Below are 26,777 nucleotides of genomic sequence, written 5' to 3' on the forward strand. Positions count from 1 at the left end.
ACAGGGGCCTAAGCCCTTGGATCGTCTGCTACTCCTTTTCCAGGCACATTAGCAGGGGGCTGGAGCAGAAGTGGAGCAGCTGTGGCTCAAACCGGAATCCATATGAGGTGCTGGCATCGTGGGCGTTGGATTTACCTGTTGTGCCACAACTCTGACCCCACTAAATATTTTCTCAAAGCCATTACAATGTGTTCAGCAGTTCTGTGTTTGCAGTGGAGAGGGGGCCTATGTAGTAGTATAATCATTTTGTTTCCAGAAGTTTGTAGCAGTGTTTTCTAGTGGACAACAAAGAAGACATCCCCAGGATCCAACTGCTGCTGCTACTTCCCTTGCTTAAGAGGCAGACGAGTCTGGCATGGTGATGCAAAATTCAGGCAGCAGTCTTAGAACTCTAAGAATAGCTGGAGGCCTGGAAGAAGCTAACTTTAATTTAGCATCTAATGTAGCCTACACTCCATTCCACTCGGTATTGCTTCCCCTTTACATATTAGGAAACTGAAGCTAGAAGAAATGTAGACAACATATTTCTGCATAATGACAGTCAGGTTTCCAGTTGCCTGACTCAGAATCGCATACCTGCCATAGTACCATGCTATGGTAACAATCAGTTTTATGGATATATAAATAGACAGGCAAAAACAAAACAAAACAAAACACTGGTATTCTGCTGTGCCTCCTAGTGGTGTGACTAAATTTGAGAGTTAACAGGCTGGCACTGGAGAATGCCCAGGGGAGATGTCACATGTGCATCTGCTAGCTTCATTCTTGTCACAGGTGAAACTCACGGCTGTCATCCCAGCATTCTCTCTGCTGCCTGATGGAGCTTGTTTTCTGGCTTCTTTGGAGGGAAATGTAGGAAAAAGATCATTGAGTGTAGATAGTTAGGAAGAATTTTAATGATAAAAACAAAGTCTAATGCCCAGTGCTGTGGTACAGTGAGTTAAAGCCCTGGCCTGCAGCCCTAGCATCATATATGGGCGCTGGTTCAAGTCCCAGCTTCTCCACTTCTGATCCAGCTTCCTGCTAATGCACCTGGGAAAGCAGCAGATGACGGCCGACTCCTTGGGCACCTGCAACCACGTGGGGGATGCAGAAGAAGCTCCTGGCTCTTGGCTTCAATTCCGCTCAGCTCTGGCCATTGCAGCCATTTGGGGAGTGAGCCAGCAGATGTAAGACCTCTCTCTTGAATGATCCTGCGGGGGAAGCAGGACACACAGCAGACTCATAGAATGGCAAATGCCCAAAACAGCACTCCTGCCTCAGAATCAACCCTTGGGACATTTGGATCTGACTAAAGGGTCCACGAGAGTCTCACAGGCATGGAAAGCCATAACACGGTAGCAAAAAACAATCTAAATGAAAGATCCTGGTGAACAAGACCCCAGCAGAAGGATCAGGCCATCAAGGAGAGAGGCGCCTTTCTCTGAAGGGAGGAAGGAACCTCCACTGTGATATGGCCTTGACTAAACAAATTCAGAGTTGGTGAAACTCAAGGGGCTTCCATAGGCTAGACAGCTCATAGCAAGAGTCTCGGGTGATTGCTGACATCATAAATAAGAGTGCCAATTGTTAAATCAACAACGGGAGTCACTGGGTTCATGCTCCCCACGCAGGATCTCTGTCCTTAATGTGTTTAACTATGAAACTCAAAAACAACACTACTAGTCGAACAATACCCTATACCTGGTTCGGTTGTGTGAGTGCAACCTGTTGAAATCCTTGCTTAGTATATACTAAGTTGATCTTCAGTATATGAAGGTAATTGAAAATGAAACGTGATGAAGGGCGGGATGGGAGAGGGAGTGAGAGAGGGGAGGGCCGCGGGAGGGAGGGAGGTTGGGGGGGGGAGCCACAACAATACAAAAGTTGCATTTTATATTCTACTTAAAACTATTGGTTGAGCTCTGTAATTAATACACAATTACTCTTAGGTGTTTAATTAATGCTATAACTAGTACTCAAATAGTATTTTACACTTTGTGTTTCTGTGTGGGTGCAAACTGTTGAAATCTTTACTTAATATATGCTAAATTGATCTTCTGTATATAAAGATAATTGAAAATTGGGCCGGCGCCGTGGCTCAATAGGCTAATCCTCCACCTTGCGGCGCCAGCACACCGGGTTCTAGTCCCGGTCAGGGCGCCGGATTCTGTCCCGGTTGCCCCTCTTCCAGGCCAGCTCTCTGCTATGGCCAGGGAGTGCAGTGGAGGATGGCCCAGGTGCTTGGGCCCTGCACCCCATGGGAGACCAGGAAAAGCACCTGGATCCTGGCTCCTGCCATCGGATCAGCGCGGTGCGCCGGCTGCAGCGGCGGCCATTGGAGGGTGAACCAACGGCAAAGGAAGACCTTTCTCTCTCTGTCTCTCTCTCTCACTGTCCACTCTGCCTGTCAAAAAAAAAAAAAAAAAAAAAAAAAAGATAATTGAAAATTAATCTTGATGTGAAGGGGAAGGAGAGAGGGAGTGGGAGAGGGGAGCGTTGTGGGTGGGAGGGAAGTTACGGGGGGGAGGAAGCTATTGTAATCCATAAGCTATACTTTGAAAATTTATGCTCATTAAATAAAAAAAAAAGGAAAAAAAAAAACCTCTCTCTTTCTCTCTCTGTATAACTATGTATTTCAAATAAATAAAATAATCTTAAAAAAAGCAATAAAATCTAGATGAAGGAATGCCAGTTATTCTAGCCAAACATGTATATCATCATAAGAAGGAAGACCAGTGTTTTGTTTGTTTTTCACACTTGATCTTAGCCAACAGGCTGAGAAGTGATGTTTGTTTCTAAAGATACAGTGATGACATTGAAACTCTCGAATTGTTTGTAGATTCTCGGCAATAAGTGTTCTTACCAAAAGTAACATTGTGTTCAGGAAAAATGGGTTTTTGGAAATGGTTTATTGAAATAAAGTACACATATCAAGAAAGGCACATAGGTGTACGGATAAACAGATTTTTCTGGTCATCTGATCACACAATCAATACCTAAATTAAGAGCAAAGCATTACAAGTTCCCCAATAGTCCTCTCTGTCCCCCCCATTCCTTTTGTGTAATCATGTGACATAAGATTATGTTGTCATTGACATGCTATGATTCAGTGGAACCTTGTTTACAAGTATGTGCTGAATGATATGACATCCATACAACTTTTATTCTCTCTATATATTATGATGTTTGTTTTTTTGGGTCTGGTTTATTTCACTTAGCATAATGTTCTCCAGCTGATTCCATCTTGTTGCAAATGTCAGGATTTCACTTTTTTATGACTGAGTAATATTGCATTATAAATACATTCCACATGGAATAATGGTTTTTATTTAATATTCTGAACCAGTGAAAGAAATTTTTTTTCAGTTATCTTAATACAGATAAATCTTATATTGGAAAAATTTTATTTTTACCCAAATATTACTCAGAGAATTATTGGTAGTCTCAGTTTGCCTTAGTGAGAAAAATGCCTGTCTCACTTTACTGAGTATAATTGTCCACCAGAATACTACATGTTCTTACAGATTCACATGTGGGTAGTTTTCACTCCTAAAGACCCATCACAGTGCGTGAATAGTTTATTCTTGGCCATGAAGAAATGGAGTATTCATTTAATACCTGAGGACGTTATGTTTTAGAAGCTTGACCAGCCTTGTTGTTGCTGTTTTTAGCAATATTAACTACCTTTCTCTTTATAAAGAAGAATTTTCCCTTTGGAGTCTTCACTGGCTTGAGTCAATCCAATGGTTGTACCAAGCCTCTTATACCTATTAAGCTGATTAGCAGACTTTGGAATTGGGAGCGGCCCTGCTATGTTTTCTCTTCACATATGAATGTCTGTATGTGCAGTGTCATTAAATAGAGGCAGCAATAAATCTTTGTAGAAGCTGGCTCAGAATCCTTATCTAAACACCCTGGGCATTTGGGCTAGGCTTTTTATCTTCTGGGTGGAGTTGCTTAGAATGTGTTGTTCATCCCCATATTTAATGATGATGAGAGAGGAAGTTTTTAAATTTTTATTTATTTTTTTGAGAGGCGGAGAGGCACACAGACAGTGAGAGATAAAGACAGCTCTCATCCATTGTTCATGCCACAAATGCCTGCAATGGAACTGGGCTGAAACCGGAAGTCAGGAGTTCAATCCAGGTCTCCCATGTGTGTGGCGTGATCCCAAATACTTTTGTCTCCCAGGGCACACATTAGCAGAAGGTTGAAATCAAGAGCAGAGCCAAGAGCCAAATGCGCAGGCACTCTGGTATGGGAAGCAGGTGTCTTAACCACAAGACCAAATGCCCTCCCCAGCTATTACTCTTAGAATAATCTTTCTATTATAGAATCCTAAACACAGACAACTGCATAGTTCTGTGAAAGCTATTTTTCTTTTTAGCTTTTAGCTGAGGAAGCTGAGCACTAACTGAAATGACTTTGCCCAGGTTAGTCAAGGCAAGCACAATAGTAAGATAGGTAGTTCACTCCCATCATGTTGCAGTGTAACCTCAGGCAAGTCATTCAACCTGTCCATGCCCTCAGTTTCCTTGCCTCTAAAAAGAAGGGATAAGAATAGCAGGCATTGATCTGTTGATAGGACAGTCTGAGTAAACGCATGCATAGGGTCTGCTCGGCGTATCACAAGCACCGTGCCACTTTGTTTTTTGGTATGACTCTTAACTTCTACACAAAGTGCATTCCTGTGGGACTCAGGGTGGTTCAGTGGAAGAAACATGGACTTTGGGACCTTGGTTCAAACACTAGACTGACACCAGACTGGCCCACATCTCCTGCGCAGACCTGAGGTAAGGGTGCGTGACAGGCTATTGCAGGAGTTGTAATGCTAGAGCAGCAAAAGTGAGGGGCAGTGGAAAGGGAGAAAGGGAGGGTGCAGGGCAGTACATCGCCTGGCTGGCTGTAGCCACTCAAGAAAAGCAGCCGGGGCCCGCGCTGTGGCATACTGGGTAAAGCCTCTGCCTGTAGTGCCGGCATCCCATATGGGCACTGGTTCAAGGCCCGGATGCTCCACTTCCAATCCAGCTCTCTGCTATGGCCTGGGAAAGCAGTAGAAGATGGCCTAAGTCCTTGGGCCCCTGTACTCGCATGGGAGATCCGGAGGAAGCTCCTGGCTCCTGGCTTTGGATTGGTGCAGCTCTGGCCGTTGCAGCCATCTGGGGGAGTGAACCAGTGGATGGAAGACCTCTCTCTCTCTCTCTGCCTCTGCCTCTCTGTAACTCTAATTTTCAAGTAAACAAATAAAATCTTTTAAAGAAAGAGAAAAAGAAAAAGCAGGCAGCCTCCAGCCATGTAGGCTGCTTCCAGATTGGCTGTGTAGCACTCGTGTGCTTAGCACAGCAGGCGAGGGTAGAGGTGGGGGGAGCATGCACCTGCTTCCTCCTTAACTCATCCCGGACTTCTAGGTGCCCATCCTAACTTTCCCCTGCCCCAGCTCCTTGGGAAGCAAGAGTTCACTTCCTCTGGATGCACATACCAGGATGAGCAAATGCCCCTGTGGTTCTGGTCAGGGGTCAGTGGAGTGTAGGTGTTGGACCACATACTGTGGAGGCTGTTTGGAGACCCTGCCCTCGCCCAGGAGGAGGCTGAGAAGGCTGGTGACATCAGGAGAAGAGGTGAGAGTAGCTGTGACTGGGGATCTCCACTGAGCAGAGGCCGGGGTAGCAGGCAGGGTGAATGTATTGGTGTGGATCCCACATTGAAACCACTCTGCCCGCTCACAACTGTGCAGCACCAGTAGACTCCTGTGGCCCCGTAACCTCAATTCTAGAGTGCGGGTGCTGTGGGGACTAGAAATGATATGTGCAGTGTTCCTCTCAGTGGTTGGTCCAGAGCCAGGCATGCAAGAAATGACAGATAATATCTTCTTGAAAGCCAATATTTAAAATAGATGTCATTTTCTCTTAACACTTGTATCTGCTTTTGGAAACAATGTTTGAATTCAAAATATGACTTAGATAAGCCTGAAGTAGCTGGTACATTGTAAGGTGGGTGATGCTTAATCCAGGGCACATCAAAGGGAAACTCTAAGTCATACCAGAGAATAGAAATCTTAGAGTTTTTTAAAAATAAGCCTTGTTTAGTAAGTTCTATTTAGTAAATGTTCCCTTTTTTTAACTTTTATTTAATGAATATAAATTTCCAAAGTACAGAATATTGATTACAATGGCTTCCCCCCCATAACGTCCCTCCAACCCGCAACCCTCCCCTTATCCACTCCCTCTCCCCTTCCATTCACATCAAGATTCACTTTCGATTCTCTTTATATACAGAAGATCAGTTTAGCATATATTAAGTACAGGTTTCAACAGTTTGCTCCCACACAGAAACATAAAGTGAAAAATACTGTTTGAGTACTAGTTATAGCATTAAATCTCAATGTACAGCACACTAAGGACAAAGATCCTACATGAGGAGTAAGTGCACAGTGACTCCTGTTGTTGACTTAACAAATTGACACTCTTGTTTATGGCATCAGTAGTCACCCTAGGCTCTTGTCATGAGCTGCCAAGGCTATGGAAGCCTCCTGAGTTCACTGACTCTGATCATATTTAGACAAGGCCATGGTCAAAGTGGAAGTTCTCTCCTCCCTTCAGAGAAAGGTACCTCCTTCTTTGATGACCCATTCTTTCCACTGGGATCTCACTCGTGGAGATCTTTCATTTAGGTTTTTTTTTTTTTTTTTTTTTCCCCAGAGTGTCTTGGCTTTCCATGCCTGAAATACTCTCATGGGCATTTCAGCTGGATCCCCATGCCTTAAGTGCTAATTATGAGGCCAGAGTGCTGTTAGGACATCTGCCATTCTATGGGTCTGCTGTGTATCTCACTTCCCATGTTGGATCATTCTCTCCCTTTTTGATTCTATCAGCTAGTATTTGCAGACACTAGTCTTGTTTATGTGATCCCTTTGGTTCTTAGTCCTATCATTATGATCAATTGTGAACAGAAATTGATCACTGGGACTAGTGAGATGGCATTGGTACATGCCACCTAGATGGGATTGAATTGGAATCCCCTGGTATGTTTCTAACTCTACCGTTTGAGGTAAGTCAGCTTGAGCATGTCCCGAATTGCACATCTCTTCCCTCTCTTATTCCCACTCTTATATTTAACAGCGATCACTTTTCAGTTAAGTTTCAGCACTTAAGAAGAATTGTGTATTGATTACAGTATTCAACCAAAAGTATTAAGTAGAACAAACAAAAAAAATACTAAGAGGGATAACATATTAAGCTGCTCATCAACAGTCAGGGTGAGGGCTGATCAAGCCACCGTTTCTCATAGTGTTCATTTCACTTTAACAGGTTTCCTTTTTGGTGCTCAGTTAGTTGTCACCTATCGAAGAGAACAAGTGGTATTTGTCCCTTTGGGATTGGCTTATTTCACTCAACATAATGTTTTCCAAATTCCTAACAGGGATCACTTTTCAGTTAAAATTTAAACACCTAAGAATAATTGTGTGTAAATGTTCCTTTTTTTAAAAAAATATTTATTTGAAAGAATTACAGAGAGAGGTAGAGACAGAGTAGGGGTGTCTTCTATCCATTGGTTCACTTCCCAGTTGGCCACACTGGCTGGAGCCAATCTGAAGCCTGGAACTTCTTCCAGGTCTCCCACTTGGGGGCAGGGACCCAAGGACTTGGGCCATCCTCCACTGCTTTCCCAGATGCATTAGCAGAGAGCTGGATCAGAAGTGGAGCAGCTGGGACTTGAACCCGTGCCCATATGGGATGATGGCATTGCAGGCTGGGACTTTAACCTGCTGCAACATAGCACCAGCCCCTAGATGTTTGCTTTTAAAAGGCTATCTGAGGAGGATTTAGGGAAAATCATGAGAATGGAGAAATGATACACATCCTCAAAAAGGTTGAATTCTATACTAATTCAATATTGGGTAGTGACACAGCTGGCTAGAAGGTTGTATCCGTTGGAAATGAGGGCATCTCATGGGACTGATATGTGCTTTCATGTCTTAAAACTGCCTTTTCTTGGCTTAGTGGTTTTTTTTTTAATGATTTTTATTTATTTGAGAGGTAAAGTTACAGAGAGAAGGCGAGACAAAGAGAGGTCTTCCATCTGCTGGTTGACTCCCCACATGGCTGCAATGGCTGGAGCTGGGCTGATCCAAAGCCAGGAGACAGGAGCCTCCTTGGGGTCTTCCATGTGGGTGCAGGGGCCCAAGCACTTGGACCCTTATCCGCTGCCTTCTCAGGTACATCAGTAGGGAGCTGGATCAGAAGTGGAGCAGCCAGGACTTCAACCGGCTCCCATATTGGGTACTGGCACTGCAGGTGGAAGTTTAGCCTACTATACCACAGCACCGGCCTCTTGGCTTAGTATTAAAAATGGCCATGAGGGATCATTATCGCAGGTATCCTATTAACATACCATCCTAGTTAACATTAGTTAATAGCAGAAATTATGGGCATTTTAAGAACTATGTAAATATTTTTGCTTTCCAATAATGTTTTGGTTTTTAGCTAGGGAAAAAGAGGATATAACTTCCGGCTCATGTTTGGTGGGCACAGTCAATCCAGATTATTAGACGCCCACCTCAGGGAGAAGAACAGCATGGGAGTTAGGTCAGAAGGAGGGATTGAGCGAAAGCAGGAGAAGAACAAGTAAGAGGAAGCTTGAGGGGCTCCAGTGGCCCTGAGACCCAATGAGCCGTGGAGCACAGAGGAGGGCAGCATTTGGGAGTCAAACTCCTATCTCTTAGAACCACATGTGACAGTAAGCTGGGCTCATAGGCTGGGCAGCAGAAGGGGCTGTGTGAATCCACATGGCAGCATCTCCTTATCCTGGCACAGGTGGAATAGGTGTGTGACTTTAGGGTCAGCCAGAGCTGGGCCGAGAGCTGGCATAGTGACTTTTCTGGTTTTGTCACTGTAGCCTGCCTCATGATCTATAAAGTGGGAATAATGACAGTTCCCCCTCAAATTGTTGTGTTGTGAGGGTTACCTGGCTTGCTGTACCAAAAGCCCTTTGCAAAAGCTGGTGCCCTAAGCTTCAATGACAGGCTGCCCTAGTCGCTGAAGTTACTTTGGAAGATTCTTATGTGGAGTGCTCCTCTCGAAGGGTCTTCCAAGCAGAAGGCTTTGGCAGCTGAGAGCGTGTAGTATGAGGGAAGGAACTTCACCTTGAGGCCTTCACTGGGGGACCTGCAGGTCAGGGCTTCCTCTGAGGACACCTCACTGATCAAATCACTGAACAGCTGTTTGCTGAGCAGGTGCCTAGCTAAGTGCCTAGGTGTCTGAGTGAGCAATCAAGGATCCAACCCTCTCCCCAGGTGGGCATGTCGGCACCTCAGCACGTGACTGCAGCTTGGTGGACAGGACTCGCTAACCCAGGTCTTGAGGGGACAGCCGTGATCCTATGAAAATATATGCAAACTGGCCGGCGCTGTGGCTCACTAGGCTAATCCTCCGCCTTGCGGCGCCAGCACACCGGGTTCTAGCCCCAGTCGGGGCGCCGGATTCTGTCCCGGTTGCCCCTCTTCTGGGCCAGCTCTCTGCTGTGGCCCAGGAAGGCAGTGGAGGATGGCCCAAGTGCTTGGGCCCTGCACCCCATGGGAGACCAGGAGAAGCACCTGGCTCCTGCCTTCGGATCAGCATGGCGCGCCGGCCACGGCAGCCATTGGAGGGTGAACCAACACAAAGGAAGACCTTTCTCTCTGTCTCTCTCTCACTGTCCATTCTGCCTGTCCAAAAAAAAAAAAAAAAAAAAAAGAGAAAGAAAGAAAATATATGCAAACTGCAATGCTTGAGTATGTTTGTTTTCTGGGAGGGTTAGGGTTCACGGATTTTGTCAGAGTCGCACAGGGGACTGGATGCTAGAGGGAACAGAGTAACCATAGTGGAAAGAATTGAAGAGTGCTGTGTGGGTGCAGAGGAAGAACGGCCTTGCCAGTCGGGGAGAGCAGGGGCTGCGGCCTGGCCGAGGTGCCAGGAGAAGCAGCGGCATTAACTGGATCTGGCTGGTTCGTGTCTTCCTCCGTGGGTTTTCAGAGGAAGTCTTACTCCACAGCTAGTGAGATAGGTCTAGGAGGTTCAGGACCCGTTGATTGGGAAAGCCCCAGTCTGAGTAGCTCAGCCAGGAAGACTGCTGCTGAACGGCGTGTTTGGGGAGCTAAGTAAGATGTGAGAGTCCGGACACTTCCAGCCTTGTGTGGCAGCCCTGAAACGCTGAAATGGAAAGAGGTCTCTTCAGATCTCGGTTTCAGGGGTCACCTTTAATGAAAGGTGATACTAGTGACCCAGATTGCCTGTGCCCGCAGATGCATGTCCATGATCACACGTGCTCCTCACAGCCTCCTAAGACAGAGAAACCAGTGACTCTATTGCATTTTACAAAGGGGACGCTCAGTCCTGTTATACCGAGAGTTAAAGGTGGAATGACCCAAGCCTTCTGACCTCTCCCCTGTTCCACTGACGCCCAGTTGTCTGCTCCAAGTACGGAACAGGCCCTCTACATGTTCTTTCTTTAAAAAATTGAAACGTCTAAATAAATGTCAGGAAGGTTTTCTAATGTGTTGTTTCCAGAAAATATACAGTCCACAATGTAAAATATGGCAATATTATTTATTTTATTCAAAGCTAAACTTAAAAAAAATGTTATCCAAGGCTTAGCATATCACTGGCAGTTGAAGCCATATTCATGACTGTTGTGCATCAGGTTGGTTCCAGATGAGGAATTTCGGTGCAGTGTGTTTTGAGGGATTGTGTAGCATGGGTCCTCCAGTTGGTTCCATCATTATGAAAAATGTGTAAACAAGAAATCCCCATTAATCAGTTGAGCTTCAAATGGTCTAATCATCATTCATTCCACATTCATACATTATGTTACGGTTTTGACTTACAAAGCCATTGTGTTCATTTCTCCTGGTAAACATAAATAACATACAGAAGTAATATAAGAGAATTTAGCATATTATTCTGGAAAAGGAAACAAGAAGTAAGCCACAATTATCTTCGCACAATGAATATTGGGGTTTTGTTGTTTCCGTTGAAGTTGTCTATCTGAGGCAGATGTAAAGTGAGGAGTAAAAGTCTCTTGGTGACACCCGCTGCCCCCACCCCTGCTTCCACCACTGGTGTGTTATGTAGCTGGACTTTGGAGTCAGATTAACCAAGGTCAGGTGCAGCTCCATCACTTCTCAACCATGTGACCCCTGCAACTCATTAGCTTTTATCTCTTTGTACAGCGTCTGGTGTGTGGCACATATTCAACAATTATCTAATGTTAATATTTATATTAATATCAATAATTATAATTGATACTTTTGGTATATTTTGGCTAAGGGAATGTTTATGTATATATTATCTGAGAAAGAAGGTGTCTCCTTTTTTATGTTCTCCTTCCCAGTCTTGATGAAAATTGAGATCAAGTGCTTCAGATTTCTCTGTTTCATCACTGAATAGCTGGTTGTCACTAGATATTTCCAGCAAAGATACTTAATTCTAGTATCAAAGCAAGGACGGGAAACCCTTATTTTCTTCCTGGATAGAGATGCAAATAGAAGGAAAACACAGCTGCTCCTAAGCTTCCTGGGTACCATCTCTCCTTGGTACAGAAAGAGATAATGATCTTACAGTATAATTTTATAATGCGGTAATAAAATCAATGGCATTATTTCAAATGTAAATGTTGAAGGCCTTATCCCTTTGCTGGTTAAGATAAGCTGTAACTGTGACAGCTGCTCGCCCCCCATTGTAGATTATATCAGATGGAAAAAACCAGTTTGACTAATCAATGAAGATTTGGCAGCATAGGCGCATGGATGGCCTGTGAGCTTGATGGGCAAAAGCAACTCCAGCAATACAGTTGTTGATCAGAAGTCAACACAGAGCAGTGGGAAGGAGACGGGTGAAGGTACTGATGGAAAACTGACTTGATTCAGCGTCCATCATTTGGGGGTGAACTTCTCACAAAAGCGTGAACAAATACACAAATCCGTTGGGTCCACTGAAGTTCCATGTAATCTTAGAAGATGCTGCAAACCATAAAAATAACAGGCAAAGCAGAAATTCAGGAAGCTGTGAGGATTTGTTGTTTCCAGAATTGTGATGACTGTGGATTGCTAGGATCCCTTGCAAAGCGTGGGGTTTAAGGTGGAGGTCACCTCTTGTTGTCACAGACCTTAAACGTTTTATATGTGTAAATGTAAATAAAATATTGATCACATTTATAGACAAATATATAAAATTAATATATGATTTATATATATATAAATATACAAAACTATTAAATACTGAGTTACCATTTATAGACATTCAAGCATATAAAACGAAGTAATTATGAACCTCGTTAACCCAGTCCATGGTAACTTAGATTCAGACTAATCTACTTAATAAGCTCAACAATGGCCCAAGTCAAGTGACCTTGGACATGTTGCTTAACTAAATCTCTCAGAGTAATTATACCTACCAGGTAGTGTCTGTTGGGAGTATTAAGTTACATAATTTTGCTAAAATTATGCTTGGCACATAATAAACACTTGATAAGGGTTCTTTAATTTCTATTCTCACTCATCCTTAAGTTTTTCACAGATTAGTATGCTTCTTTTCTATCTGATGTAATTATTTTTGCTTGATTCAGGGATTCAGTAATTCTTATCCAGATTACCTTACAAAGTGTTGATTAGTCTGTGTGTATGTTGAAATTAACATAGTTTTTTTTTTTTTTAACATAAGCACTAAGGGCTTTAGATATAACCTATGTTTTTCTTTGCTCTGCTGAGGAGGTTGGCAATGTTATCCGTAAGCTATTTAATCAATTAAAAAACCCAGGTCTCTTAAAATTAACAAGAAGAGATGATATGATGTAATTTCTTGTTCCTTATGTCATTTCTGCTAAAATTTTCATTGCCTTGTATTTTAAATAAAGCAAAACTTGGCTCATGTTTGGAATATAAATGTTTCTTGAGTTAGGAGGAATGGAAATAAATATTTTAATTGTCGCTCCAGGCAACTACTCTTCAATGGAGGCTGAATAGACCCCAATTAAATTATCCAGATTATAACATTCTGTCACTTGCTTCTCTTATTCAAATACAAAAACTATTTCTATTAGGGCAGGTGTTTAGCCTAGCAGTTAAAACACCAGTTAAGACACCTTTATCCCATGTCTTCCCATATCAGAGGGCCTGGGTTTAGTTTCCAGATGGGCCTGTAATTCTAGCTTCCTGTTAATGCAGACCCTGGGAGGCAGTGGTGATAACTGAAGTGGTTGAGTTTCTGCAACCTGTCTGGAAGGCCTGGATTGAGTTCCTGGCTCTTGGCTGTGAGCATTTGTGGAGTGAACCAGCAGATGGGATCTCTCTCTCTCCCTCCTTCCTTCCCTCCCTCTTTATCTGTCTTTCTGTCTCGATACATAAACCAACAAACAAAATCTGACTTGGATTAATTTCTTGTGATAGGAGAAAAATTAAAGTAATTAAATTATAAGAGGAGGCTGAACAATTTTATGGTAACTTTTAACTACAGTCAGGGTCTTCATATTAGGGACCTTGGCATGAAATAACTCAATCTCTTTAATTAATAGACGAAGAAACCAAGACTCTGAGAATTTAAATGACTTCATTTAGTGGAGACTGAGCTGCAGAGGAATTCATTTTCAGGTCTTCCTGTTAGAGTTAGCTCTATTCCAGAGCATCTGCTTATCTGCAGAAAATGACTGCGAGATAAAGACTGTGGTAGAGCATGTAGGCTTTTGGGTGTCCCAGTTTTCTTATGTATAAAGAAGCAATTGATAAACTCATATTCAGAATAGAATAATACATTCTCATAACTTTATTATTAAGCAGTCAATGTCCTTTAGCTAGTACAGTAACATATACAGGTGAAGATAGTCCTGTATTTTGCTACTAGTAGAGCACAATTTAGCTTCAAGCTTTCTTCTAGCCAACATGGAGAAGGAAACATGATTGATTAAATAATTCATAGGGAAGTTGGATGCATTAATTATATATATGTGGAGAAACAAAAATTGCCTTCCTTTACCCCACTACTCTTTTTTTTTTTAAAGATTTATTTATTTATTTGAAAGTCAGAGTTATAGAGAGGCAAAGGCAGAGAGAGGTCTTCCATCATTCGGTTCACTCCCCAAATGGCCACAATAGCTGGAGCTGTGCTGATCTGAAGCCAGGAGCCAGGAGCTCCTGCTGTGTCTCCCATGTGGTTGTAGGGGCCCAAGGACCTGGGCCATCTTCCAACGCTTTCCCAGGCCATAGCGGAGAGCTGGATCGGAAGTGGAACAGCCAGGACTTGAACCGGCACCCACATGGGATGCTGGCACTGCACACAGTGGCTTTACCTGCTATAGCACAGTGCTGCCCCTAACCTTTGTCTTTGATTTTGAAACAAGGTCACTCTCTACCTGCTGCAACTCTCTTATTTTTAGATACTTTGCTGCCCAAACTTGCCTGAGGCTGTGTTTTAGCATTTCCCACCTAGCCACCCCAGTGTCATGATAGCACCTGAAGGCAAGAGCTCAGCTGAGTGTCTTCCCCTCGATACAGTCCACTCTCAAGCAGCCCAGGACCTTGGAAGAGGCCAAGGGTAGACCTGGAGTGTGGAACTTACTTTGCTCATCCAAGTCAGGCACCGTTAATCACAGGGGCAGCCCTGTTCATCTTCATGTTTTCATTCATTGCCTCTCTCACGTGGTTGGTGCTCAGTTAATGTTTGCAATTTCCAGTAATAAATGAACACATGCAGGAGACTTACTTATTGGTATCTCAGCCCTTCTGTTTTAGGGCCTGGTTATAACTGTGAGATTATTTCTCTATCAGGCAATTCAGACTTTTCATCCAGCTCCAATGTCGGTGCTCAAGGCTTAAAAATCTCAGTACTTTAAATGAAAAATAACATCTATATGAATTCTTCTTCCCTGGGTACTGATGTGCAACGACTTGTGTTATTAAATGTCGGAATGAAATAGAACCAGTGTTCTGTAAAAAAAAAAAGTAAGAAAGGAGAGTTGTATAAGTCCAGTGCCTCAGGTATCTTTTGAAACAGGTATATTAATTTCCTTTCAAAACATGTATGTCATTATATGTGTATATCATCATGTAAAGTCATGGATAAAACCTCAGATCTCAAAAAGGTCATATACACTTAGCTTGGGATATCGCTTCCAGAGCAAATGTAAACAAGCTACACTATTATAAAAAACATTTCTAAATCTGCGTGTTTAGATATATGAAATACCCTCAATTTTAGGAAATATTTTGGTTTTTATTTTATTTGGTATTCTTTCTTTCCATGTATTTATCACAGCTAAGGATCAGTTTCTTTCCTCTGAATAAGCATTTTAAAGCAATCTCCCTTGAATCTCTGCTCACTTATTCAAGTTCATAAAATGGGATGAAAGAAAACTTGGCATGTATTCAGTGTGGTGTTTATTTTCTTTCTTACTCATTGTTATTTTGCCCTATTTTAACTTACAAGCTAGGAATCCTCAAATTGTTAAGGAGGAAAGTCAATTAAAAGGTGGATTGGAGTAACTGGGGCTCGTGTGGGGCTGGTTGACTTGTTGTTTCCATTGCTGTATGTAAGCCTGGATTCAAATTGTGCGACTGGGTTTTATTTAACCAATGTAATAAGGCTTTGGAACTCTGTTCTGCTTTCTCAGCCCCTCTGCATTTACTGTGTCTGAAGTTAACATGTCACTGAAAAACGAGCCGCGGGTGAACACCTCTGCACTGCAGAAAATCGCTGCTGACATGAGCAATTTGATAGAGAATCTGGACTCGCGGGAGCTCCACTTCGAGGGAGAGGAGGTGGAGTACGACTCAGCTCCCAGCGATCCCAAGACACAGGGAGGTAAAGACTGATGGTGTTCATCAGGGTGGTTGGCAGAGCACAGACCTGAAGTAACCAGCAAATGACTCCTGTTCCTTGTGGATATTGTAACCCTGGACCGAGATCATCTCTTAAGAGACAGGAGACAATCAATCATTGTGTTTTTTATTTTTTATATTTTTTAAGATTTATTTTATTTATTTGAAAGAGTTACAGAGAGAGGTAGAGCCAAAGAGAGAGGTCTTCTATCTGCTGGTTCATTCCTCAAATGACTGCAATGGCCAGAGCTGAGCTGATCCAAAGCCAGGAGCCTCTTCTGGGTCTCCCATGCGGGTACAGGGGCCCAAGGACTTGGTCCATCTTCCACTGCTTTCCCAGGCCACAGCAGAGAGCAGGATCAGAAGTAGAGCAGCTGGGACTCTAACCAGAGCCCACATGGGATGCTGGCACTGCGGGCCAGGGCTTTAACCTGCTGTGGCACAGCACCGGCCCCTAAATCATTGTTTTAAAATGTTATGATTCTTAAAGGTCACCTATAAAAGGCAAGGGATGCTACCAGCACGTATTGAAACCACTTTGTTTGTGTCTTCATTTTTTAGGGAACATCCCCTTCTCTGCGATTTATAACACTCAAGGATTTAAAGAGCCCAACATTCAGACGTACCTCTCTGGCTGTCCCATCAAAGCGCAGGTTCTGGAAGTGGAGCGCTTCACCTCTACAACAAGGGTCAGGCACTGGTGGCCTCACCTTTTTGTTCTTGTCAATGTTGATCCACTGATGCCTTGACTCCCCTTGTACTTCCTCTGAGCTACAACTGTGGTTTTGAGGTTCTGCTTCTTTGTCTGTCACTTGCAAGTTTTTATCATCTCCCTGGTTTTTATGACCTTCCCATTTAGTCTTTTTTTAAAATTTTATTTAAAGTATACAAACCATGCATTTCATATATGAAAATTTAGGAATGTAGAGAGTCTTTCCACCCTACCCTCCCTCCTTCCACTGTGCCCAGTCTTTGCCTTCTTTGGCCTGCCAGCTTTTACATTGACAGGCAGCCGCATATAGGGGTTCAATGCATGATTTAATTCCTGTCTTTGCTTTGTAATCCTGAACAAGTTATTTAACATGCATTTTTCTCAGCTTCCTCATCTAAATAACGGGCACAACAGCCCTTACTTTATAGGTCTGTATAAGGATTAAATCATAGCAAGGCAAGGTATCCTACTTACATTATACAGGTGTGCACTGTGTGTTCACTACTGCTGCAGTTTTCTTCTACCTTCCCTTTCTGAACACCTCAGGGCAGTGGGCGGTAAAGACAAGGCTAGACCTTGGAATATATGGCAGAAGGAGGAGGAGAGAAAGCAGTTGTGGCATCTGTGAAGTACAAAAGGGATAAGATACTGCTGCTTGCACTCATCACCTCCACCTTCCTCTCTCCTCTGCTGATTGCCTGTTCACTGCTTATGCCTGTGAACTGCCTCCCCACAACAGCTAATGATGGCCATCACTCATCGTCTCCTTTACCTGGATCTGAGTTCAATGTGTGTGTGTGTGTCTGTATCTGTATCTATATCTGTATCTATCTCTCTGTATGTGTATGTGTGTGGAATGGATAAGATTTGTAGGAGTTTGTCTTTGGTGTGATTCAAAGTTTGTCTTAAGTAATTTGTCAGATGAACTTTTAATTATTATTTCTGTAATCAGACATTATTTAAAAACATTGCTGATATGCATGCACTTACATGTTCCTTGTTAATTGTTCATGGAGCACTTTGGGCACTTTTTTGTTCTCTAAAATAACAAACCATTTTTATCTATCACTATAGGTGCCAGGTGTCAATCTTTACACCATTGAATTGACACATGGGGAATTTAAATGGCAGGTTAAGAGGAAATTCAAGCACTTCCAAGAATTCCACAGAGAGTTGGTCAAGTACAAAGCCTTCATCCGAATCCCCATTCCCACCAGAAGGTAACCCTGTCAGAATGAATTATAGTCATACCATATGCAAGTTGGATGTAAAGTATATTTCAGTCCTTTTATTGGTTAGCTAGTCCACTGTTTGTCTCAATTAAATAGGCTTTTATAGAAGTAAGCAAAAGATATTACAAGTCCTAATCAAGAATCTAATCTAACAAATGCTTTCATTGTGGGTTTTAGACACACATTTAGAAGACAGAATGTCAAAGGGGAGGAGCCTCGGAATATGCCCAGGCTGCCCCATTCATCTGAAAACGCGATGAGAGAAGAACAGTTCTTGGGAAGGCGGGTAAGTCGCCTCCCTCTCCTGTGGCTGTGGATGTGCTTCTGCCGCATCGTGGAAGCCCAGCGTCTGTGAGAGGTCGAGGACGAGGGCCTATGGCTGTACTTCCCCTGCCCAGGCTGGCTCACCATCCCTGACACTAGTTAGGCACTTCCTCCCCAAGCCATAGCGAGGCGGCATTTCCCCAGAAAAGAGTGTTGGCCAGCTGTCACTTGAGGGAGAAGCTCTGCTCCCTGCTGGAGCCTGCCTGGGCTTGTTGTGAGTCCAACCCGGAGCTCCTCCTTGTGAGATTTGAGGTCTGTTCTTTAAAGTAACACACACTTTTGCATACATTGATTTCAGCATTTCTAGTAGCTTCACATGGGGAGCTGAGTGTGAGAAGAGTGGCAGGGATGTGTGCCTGCACAGCCTGAGGACAGGAGACCTAAGGAGAGGGACGCTCCTGCCAGCTCCGCTCTAGGTGATATTGGAATTTGGCCCCCTAAAATATATACCAAAAGTGGTCCCTTGAAGTTCCCCTAAAGTCCCATCTGGGGTGCCACATATGTTATCAGAATTTGGGGTGCCATACGATGTCACCGTATACTTATTAATAAGTTCTCCATATTAATAAGCCCATGGGGGTTCTTGCCTAATATTCGGAGAAGAATTCTGAATACTGGCATAAATGAACAAGGCAGCATGGTACATTTTAAGCTTTTATTTAGTACAAAAGATACATAGGAGAGTGAGGGATTTATCTAAGACAGAGGGGTAGATCTGGGTTCATACAGAGCACCAGGAACCAGCCGCATGGAAGAGCATCTAGGCCAGGAGGCATGGAGCAGGTGGCCCAAAGGCCACGCACCCTGGAGGCACAGGGCTGCAGCCAGACCTCTACTGGCAAGAGGCCAGGGAAGGGAAGGAAAAGGGAAAAGGTTGGACACACCCTGTCCCAGGCTTTTAATCCACTTCCAAAGGGGAGTGACTAATTAACCTGATTGGCCGGTGGGTGCTCAGGTGTGGCCAGGTAGGGGCATGACATCAGGGGCGTGGTGAAGGCGTGGTGAAGGCATAGTCTTCCAGCTCACAAACCTAATCAGTTTTAACCTGCGTGCCTGTCTACTTCACTGGGAGTGCTGCCGCGTGTGGAGGACCCTTTTTATTTTTTTAAACTAGGAGATGACTGACAGTTCTGTTTTGTGACCTGAAATTTTATGTTCTGTGGTGGATGTTTTGTTTCTCCTTTGTAGTTGTCATCTTGTTTGAAATCGTTTTAGGGGTCTAGACTACACATTTTCCATGATCCCTAGACATATGTAGTTTGGGGCTGCTGTGTCCAACTGAAAAATGGTTCCAGCTACTAACACTTAGTGGTGTAGTGAAAAGCTACTGAATTTTCGTATCATGATCAGTGCGGTTGCGCCACTGCCCCACGCCTATATCATCTACCACCCCACAGACATTTTGACATATTTGATATCGGAGTACATCTTTCTAGAAAGTTCTTTTCTTTTTATTAACTCTTACCCTTTTTTCTTGAAAAGCTATTTAAAAATTGAAGTTTATCTTTCAATAAATTCAGCATTAGCAATGAAAAAAATGTGCAGGTTTTTGGTAAAATCAGCAAATGTTTTAAAACTACCTACTGGGGCAAGCCTGCTCTGACAGCTGTGGAGGACCAAGATGGGTAGCTCAGGACCTGTCAGAGCTGATAGGAGACCTCAGCTTGTGGACAGTTAAGTAAGAAGGAGAGGTTTAAGTGGTGGCTCAAGAGAGCAATGAAATAACATTTAATGCCATTTAGCATTTTTTGCCAAGTAATGATATGAATAAATAATTGAATAGCTTATAGAAGTTAAAATGAAGCAATGATCTCATCATTGTCACTGTTTAAATTTTTTCTTAAATATGACAATATTAACTATTACCTCTTTGCATTACAGAAACAACTAGAAGATTACTTGACAAAGATACTGAAAATGCCCATGTATAAAAATTATCATGCCACAGTAAGTACCAGTCAGTGATTTAAATTTGGGGTTAATTTATAAAATAGTAAAGTGTCAGCTAAATTTTGAGTCATTTTATTAAGTTCTTAGGTCTGCATCTGTGTTATTCCTTGAATTATAATAAATGAATACAAAATTGGTTTGACAGCAGGGGGCCAGTTTCGGCTGATATGATGAGTTTTTAAAATATTGAATTGGGGGCCAGCGCTGTGGCAAGGTGGGTAAGGATGCCGCCTGCAGTGCCGGCATCCCATGTGGGCTCTGGTTAGAGTCCCTGCTGCTCCAACTCTGATCCAGCTCTCTGCTATGGCTTGGGAAAGCAGTGGAAGATGGCCCAAGTCCTTGGGCCCCTGTACCTGTATGGGAAACCTGGAGGAGGCTCCTGGCTCCTGGCTTCGGATTGGTGCAGCTCCAGCCACTGCGGCCATCTGGAGAGTGCACCAATGGATGGAAGACCTCTCCTTCTCTCTCTCGTATCTGCCTTTCTGTAACTCTGACTTTCAAGTAAATTAATAAAATCTTTAAAAAAAAATATTGAATAGAACTCAACATGTCTATATTAACAGATATAAATGGAGTTGAAATGCTACCATAAGCTAGATTATCTAGCACCTTAAGCTTATAGAATAATGCCGAAAAACATTTGTAATGCTTAAGAAGTCTGTTTTGTGAGTCAGGAAAATAGTTGAGTGGAGTTGAACACCCACAGATTGTACACAGTAAAGTGAGATTGCTGTTGAACTGGCCTGTGACACCTGTGAAACACTTTTCTTTTCATATGAAAGCGAGATGCATGGGAAAAGCTAGGGAAAAAGAAAACTCTTGAGAAACCCAAGAAAAGAAGAAAGCTGGTGGGTCTTAGAAGCAGCACAGGGATATTTTGGGAGGCACATAGGCAGTGAGGCAGAGGGAGTGGGCTGTATAGTCTCAGCCAGCAGTGAGCTCTGCCCTCTCAAGGCCCTGGATGGTGGGGTGTCTTTTTTTTTTTTTTTTTTTTTTTGGTAAAGATTTATTTTATTTATTCGAAAGACAGAGTTACAGGTGGGAGAGCGGGGAGAGAGAGAAAGAGAGAGAGAGAGATTAATCTTCAGTCTGCTGGTTCACTCTCTAAATGGATGCAGTGGTTGGGTTGTGCTATGCCAAAGCCAGGAGCCAGGAGCTGCTTCCGGATTTCCCACGTGGGTGCAGGAGCCCAGGCACTTGGGCCATCTTCTGCTGTTTTGCCAGGCACATTAGCAGGGAGCTGGATTTTAAGTGGAGCAGCCGGGACTCCTCTTGTAGGACATCCTTGAAGGGTCAGCCTCCAGTTCTCCACAACTCTGGATAGCTGTCATGCATTACAGTGTTCTACGTGTGTCTGTGTCTGCATAACCAGCATTGCTGTGGGCAGTGTGCACGTGTAGATGATTACATGCAGAATGCAAGAGTAGATACGGGTGTGCCTTGACCTCTGGTTTAGAGAATGCCATATATGCATATATACACTGAAGCCCTCTGTGTGAGGAGACGGAGCCTTGGCTGTGCTGTGCTGCTCAGTGGCAGAAGCTGGCAGCGGTCCACACATGCATCCAGCTGGTGCTCTTTCTACACACACAGCTGCTCTGGCTGGCCAAGCCGGGGCTCACCTTCTGCAGTAGCTTGCAGTGGGATGTTCAGTGAGCCTGATGGAACGTCCATGGCTGTACGATCCTGGAGAAATGTCTTCCCATGGAAGTCAGCAATTTGAGATCAACCGGAGGAGCTCAAGAGCAGGATGGCAGGAAGGGCTCTTCCCTTGCAGATCCAGGCACGTGGATCTCGCAGTAGCATCATGGCTGGGGCTGTTCTGCTGTGAGCACTTAGAGATGCTGCCTCCTCCTGTGGTCTCTGAAGTCAGACCTGCTCTTTTCTCAGAACTACTCAGCTGCAGACTAGTGTCCACATGCAGTAGTCTTCCATTTGATTTATTTTTCTGCCTGCTTGTGACTTAACTTTTATTATTATTATTTGGCTTTAAAACAGTACTTTGCTGAGATCAAGCGTCTATTTCCATGTGTATTAGTACATTTTAGACTCTAATCTTGATTAATGATTGTTTATTAATTTTTAAAGTTCATCTATTTGAGAGACAGAGAAAGAGATACAGAGAAAGATCTCCTACTCACTAGTTCACTAATGGCTGGGACTGGGCTAAAATGAAAAGCCAGGCATGTAAAACTCAACCCAGGTCTCATATGTGGGTGGCATGTATCCTCCTAGTTGAGCTATCTATTTCCTCCTGGAGTAAGCATTGGCATGAACTACAGTCAGGAGTCAGCCAGGAATCAAACCCAGGCACTCTGATATGAGACATGGGGCTTCTTAGCTGCTAGGCTAGATGTCTGCCCCTCAGTTCTTTTTTTTTTTTTTAAAGATTTATTTGTTTATTTGAAAGGCAGAGTTACAGAGAGGCAGAGGCAGCGGTGGGTAGAGGAGAGAGATTGAGGTCTACCATCCACTGGCTCACTCCCCAGATGGTTGCAATGGCCGCAGCTGTGCCAATTTGAAGCCAGGAGACAGAAGTTTCTTCCAGATCTTCCATGCAGGTGCAGGGGTCCAGAGACCTGGGCCATCCTCCACTGCTTTCCCAGGCTATAGCAGAGAGCTGGATTGGAAGTGGAGCAGCCGGGATTCGAACCGGCACCCATATGAGATGCTGGCACTGCAAGTGGCAGTCTTACCCGCCATGCCACCGTGCCAGCCCCCTGCCCCTCAGTTTTTAAAATGTTCATTTAAAAAAAAAAAGATGTATTTATTTGAAAGGCAGAGTTACAGAGAGGCAGAGGAGAGAGAGAGAGAGAGGTCTTCCATCTGTTGGTTCACTGCCCAGATGGCTGCAACAGCTGGAGCTGCACTGATCTCAATCTAAAGCTTCCTCCGGGTCTCCCACGGGGGTGCAGGGGCCCAAGGACTTGAGCCATCTTCTCCTGCTTTCCCAGGCCATAGCAGAGAGCTGGATCAGAAGTGGAGCAGTGGAACTCGAACCTGCACCCATATAGGATGCCAGCACTGCAGGCGGTGGCTTTACCCACTACGCCACAGCACTGGACCCTAATTTTAATTCATTGTAATTGTTTTTCCAGTCATAAAAATTTTTTCTAGTTATGCCATACTGTATTTAAAAACCTGGCATGCCTTATACAGAGTTCTTTTAGAAGAGAAAAGACTCGTAACTACTGGTTATGTCATCCTCTCATTTCTTTCTTGTTTTTTTAAAAAAAAAAATTATTTAAGAAGTAGAAAGACACACACACACACACACACAGAGAGAGAGAGAGAAATCTCCATCCATTGGATCATTCCTGAAATGCCCACAGCAGCTGGGGCTGGATCAGAGAGCCAGGAACTCAGTCCAGGTCTCCCACATAGGTGGCAAGGACCCAGTTACTTGAGCCTCACCTCTATTTCTGATGGCCCTTAAGATTATTCCCTCCAACAGCTGAATTTGCCAAAATGATAAAAGCATAGGACACAATTTGATGTACGTCAATTCTCTAATATTTCACTTTCATGCTAAATGTAATGTGACAAAGATTAGATTTACACAGGCCCTCAGATCGTATTTGTGAAATTAGGGTAACATCTGTGTGCTTCTGTTGATAATTATGAGAAACATTAAAAATATACAAGCATATTAAAAGAAAAGTTCATACACACATATAGTAAGATTCTGCTATATAAGTGTAAAACATACCTACTGTAAGTTAATTTGGGTTCCTGATAGAATCATGAATCAGGCAAGGTCAAGGGGCTGAACTGGACATAAACTTAACTGCAGGACCATCCAGATCTGAAACTTTAGCAAGCGGTTCAGGTGATTTTATCATTGAGTGAATTTGAGAACTGAAGTAGAATTCTATGAGCAGTTTAGAAGTGTCTTGATGGGGCTGGTGCTGTGGTGTAGCAGGTAAAGCTGCCACCTGGAATGCCAGAATCCCATATGGATGCTCCACTTCCGTCCCATCCACCCTGGCTTCCAATCCAACTTTCTTCTGTGGCCTGGGAAAGCAACGGAGAATGGCCCAAGTAATTGGGTCCCTGAACCCATGGGGAAGATCTGGATGAAGCTCCTGGCTTTGGTTTGGCTTAGTCCTGGCCATTGTGCCATCGTTGCCATTTGGGGAGTGAACCAGCTGATGGATGATCTCTCTCTCTCTCTCTCTCTCTCTCTCTCTGCCTCTGCCTCTGCCTTTTCAAATAAAACCAAAAACCAAACTAAACAAACAAAAAACCCTTAAGATTAAAATCTCAAAGTAGAACAAAATGCACGATTTCCAAGAGAAAGCCCTAAACAGTTAGAGTTTAACTCTTATGACTCAGATTCCTTATCTCCAACGTGGTGATTAACTTGAAATCTTGAATGAAACATCCCACAGATCAATAACACTGAGCTCACTGCTTGCTTGTTTTGTAGGGTGAGTAGGTTTGACTTGAGGGGAAGGGTAGGTCAAAGACAGGGAAGAGCTGTACTGACTTTACAGCTGTGTCAAGTTATGGGACGTGTTCTCTTATGTTGATTCTTGGAGAGAGGAGAGGGAGTGCTTAGCTTCATCCGACCTCCCAGTTTTCTCCATAGATTAGGTGTCTTTGCTGCCTCTACCCATGCTAAGTGTTTTCCCTGGAAGGCAGCCTTTCTTGGAGGAGGTGAGCCTCCCTCTTACCCTCTCTACATGGTTGCCCAACTCAATTCTCTCCTCTTCCTTGCATCAGGTAATTTCCTTCTAACCACCTGCTTGGATTTTTGCTGCCTGAAGAATGAAACGGGGCTTGGAAAGTCAGTCTCCCCTTATAATACAAAAATGAGTGAAAAGGGCAGAACTGCCTGTTTGCCAAGTAATTTCCAGGGTTTGTTGCTACCCTCTAGGGTTTGTTTCTTATCTCTTGGCATGGAAACATTTTTGTTACTCTTTCTCTAACTTTTTCTGCATCCAGTTGCCAAGTCACATTGATTTTTCTTCCTTTTTTTTTTTTTTTCAGACCTCTTTCCACCTAGGGCCAAGAGTATTATTTACCTACACTTTTCACAGGTTAGAACAAAACCAGAAAGGTATTGATTAGTACTTTACTCAAGGGGTCAATAGGATATGCTCTGTGGAGTATTACTAGGCTAATTTGATTTTTAAATACTTCTTCCTGAGAGTCATCTTCCTAAATGCAGAATGGAATTATGATCACTGAAGATTTACTGTGAAATTCAGACAACACAATCTTTGTTCAGTTTCATATTTTATTATTAGGTTTTGCCTGTCATTTGACCTTGACTTTAGGGCTGGAAAGTTTCTTCTTGAAATCCCTCGTTAGTCAGACTTTACTAATCCTTTAGTATAAAGTAGAGTTCATGTTAATATGAAACCTTTGATGGTCTACATGGGTAATGTATGATTTTTATTTCCATAGATTTCTTTGCATTTAGCGATTTTGTACTGATACTGTAATGTTATGTTTTCTGAATTATTTCAGGGAATTTTTTGTTGTTAGCTATTTGATGATTAGAGTTATGTATTAGAAAACTTGCTCCTTTGATTTTTGTTTTCATTTCCTATTCTTCCACTCATTCTGTAACTTTGCATACAGTAATTGCACCTCTGAAGCAGATTCATCAAATGTAAACAGGGATTGACATTCCCCCTCTAACATTTTATCTCTGTTTAGAAATAAAATGAAAAGTTGTGGTTTGACGTTTTGAAATGTTTTGGATTTTATGTATGGTTGATAGTCTGAGTGTCATTTCTTTTTTTATTTATTTATTTATTTATTTATTTTGACAGGCAGAGTGGACAGTGAGAGAGAGAGACAGAGAGAAAGGTCTTCCTTTGCCATTGGTTCACCCTCCAATGGCTGCCATGGCTGGCGCGCTGCAGCTGGTGCACCGCGCTGATCCGAAGGCAGGAGCCAGGTGCTTCTCCTGGTCTCCCATGGGGTGCAGGGCCCAAGCACTTGGGCCATCCTCCACTGCACTCCCTGGCCACAGCAGAGAGCTGGCCTGGAAGAGGGGCAACCGGGACAGAATCCGGCGCCCCGTCCGGGACTAGAACCCGGTGTGCCGGCGCCACTAGGTGGAGGATTAGCCTATTGAGCTGCGGCACCGGCCCTGAGTGTTATTTCTAATAGCCTATGGGTTGCTACATTTTCCAATTAGAATACATTGCCACAAATCAGATTTATAAAAATGCATTGTACTAAATCTCATGTTTTATAGAGTAAAATAAATTTTAAAAACTTGATTTTTAAAAATAATTATTATTTCTAAAAATGCTGCGTGTCGTCCCCACCACTCTGTAACTACACTCACGTGTACCTGGTCTGGTCCTTCACACAAAATTCTGTCGAGATGGAATATTTTCCATGTGTGACTTCCTCTATCTGCTTCCTGATGCTGGAGAATGTTTCTCTTTTTTTTTCTATCAAGTTTGTTATTGACATGCTCTAAAGAAGGTTGCTACATCTGGACTTAACTTGGCTGCTTTAAAACAAAATCTATAAATTGTGAACAATACAATGTCTAACTCCAGTTGATTCAAGAATTGCTTGAGATAAAACTTGTATATATAGAAACATTACATTCTGCTGATTCCTTTTTCCCTCTGTGCCTCCACATTTGCATCTAGCCCTTCCCTAACCAGTATATGCAGTAGACTCCATTCGAGTAGAAGACATGGTAGATGACTGTTTGCTTTTGCAGCTTAATTCTCAGAAGATTCATTTGGCCTAACTTGAT

The 26,777-nt window shown here is 43.2% G+C and overlaps 1 protein-coding gene across 8 annotated transcripts in view; it reads left to right on the forward strand.

Annotated features, from left to right (window-relative positions):
• The window catches only part of PLD1 (phospholipase D1), a 244,843-nt gene that overhangs the window by 86,124 nt on the left and 131,942 nt on the right, over positions 1 to 26,777 (forward strand). For all 8 annotated transcript variants that reach the window (XR_011388052.1, XR_011388054.1, XR_011388053.1 and 5 more), the window contains 5 exons: positions 15,619 to 15,809; positions 16,388 to 16,515; positions 17,613 to 17,758; positions 17,948 to 18,056; positions 19,976 to 20,041. Coding sequence is in view for 5 of the 8 variants with exons in the window: in XM_070072511.1 (XP_069928612.1) it covers positions 15,650 to 15,809; positions 16,388 to 16,515; positions 17,613 to 17,758; positions 17,948 to 18,056; positions 19,976 to 20,041 (609 nt within the window). In the remaining 3 variants the exon portion in view is untranslated. The remainder of the gene's footprint in view (positions 1 to 15,618; positions 15,810 to 16,387; positions 16,516 to 17,612; positions 17,759 to 17,947; positions 18,057 to 19,975; positions 20,042 to 26,777) is intronic.

This window comes from Oryctolagus cuniculus, chromosome 4, assembly GCF_964237555.1.
Source record: "Oryctolagus cuniculus chromosome 4, mOryCun1.1, whole genome shotgun sequence".
In the NCBI taxonomy this organism is placed as follows: Eukaryota; Metazoa; Chordata; class Mammalia; order Lagomorpha; family Leporidae; genus Oryctolagus; species Oryctolagus cuniculus.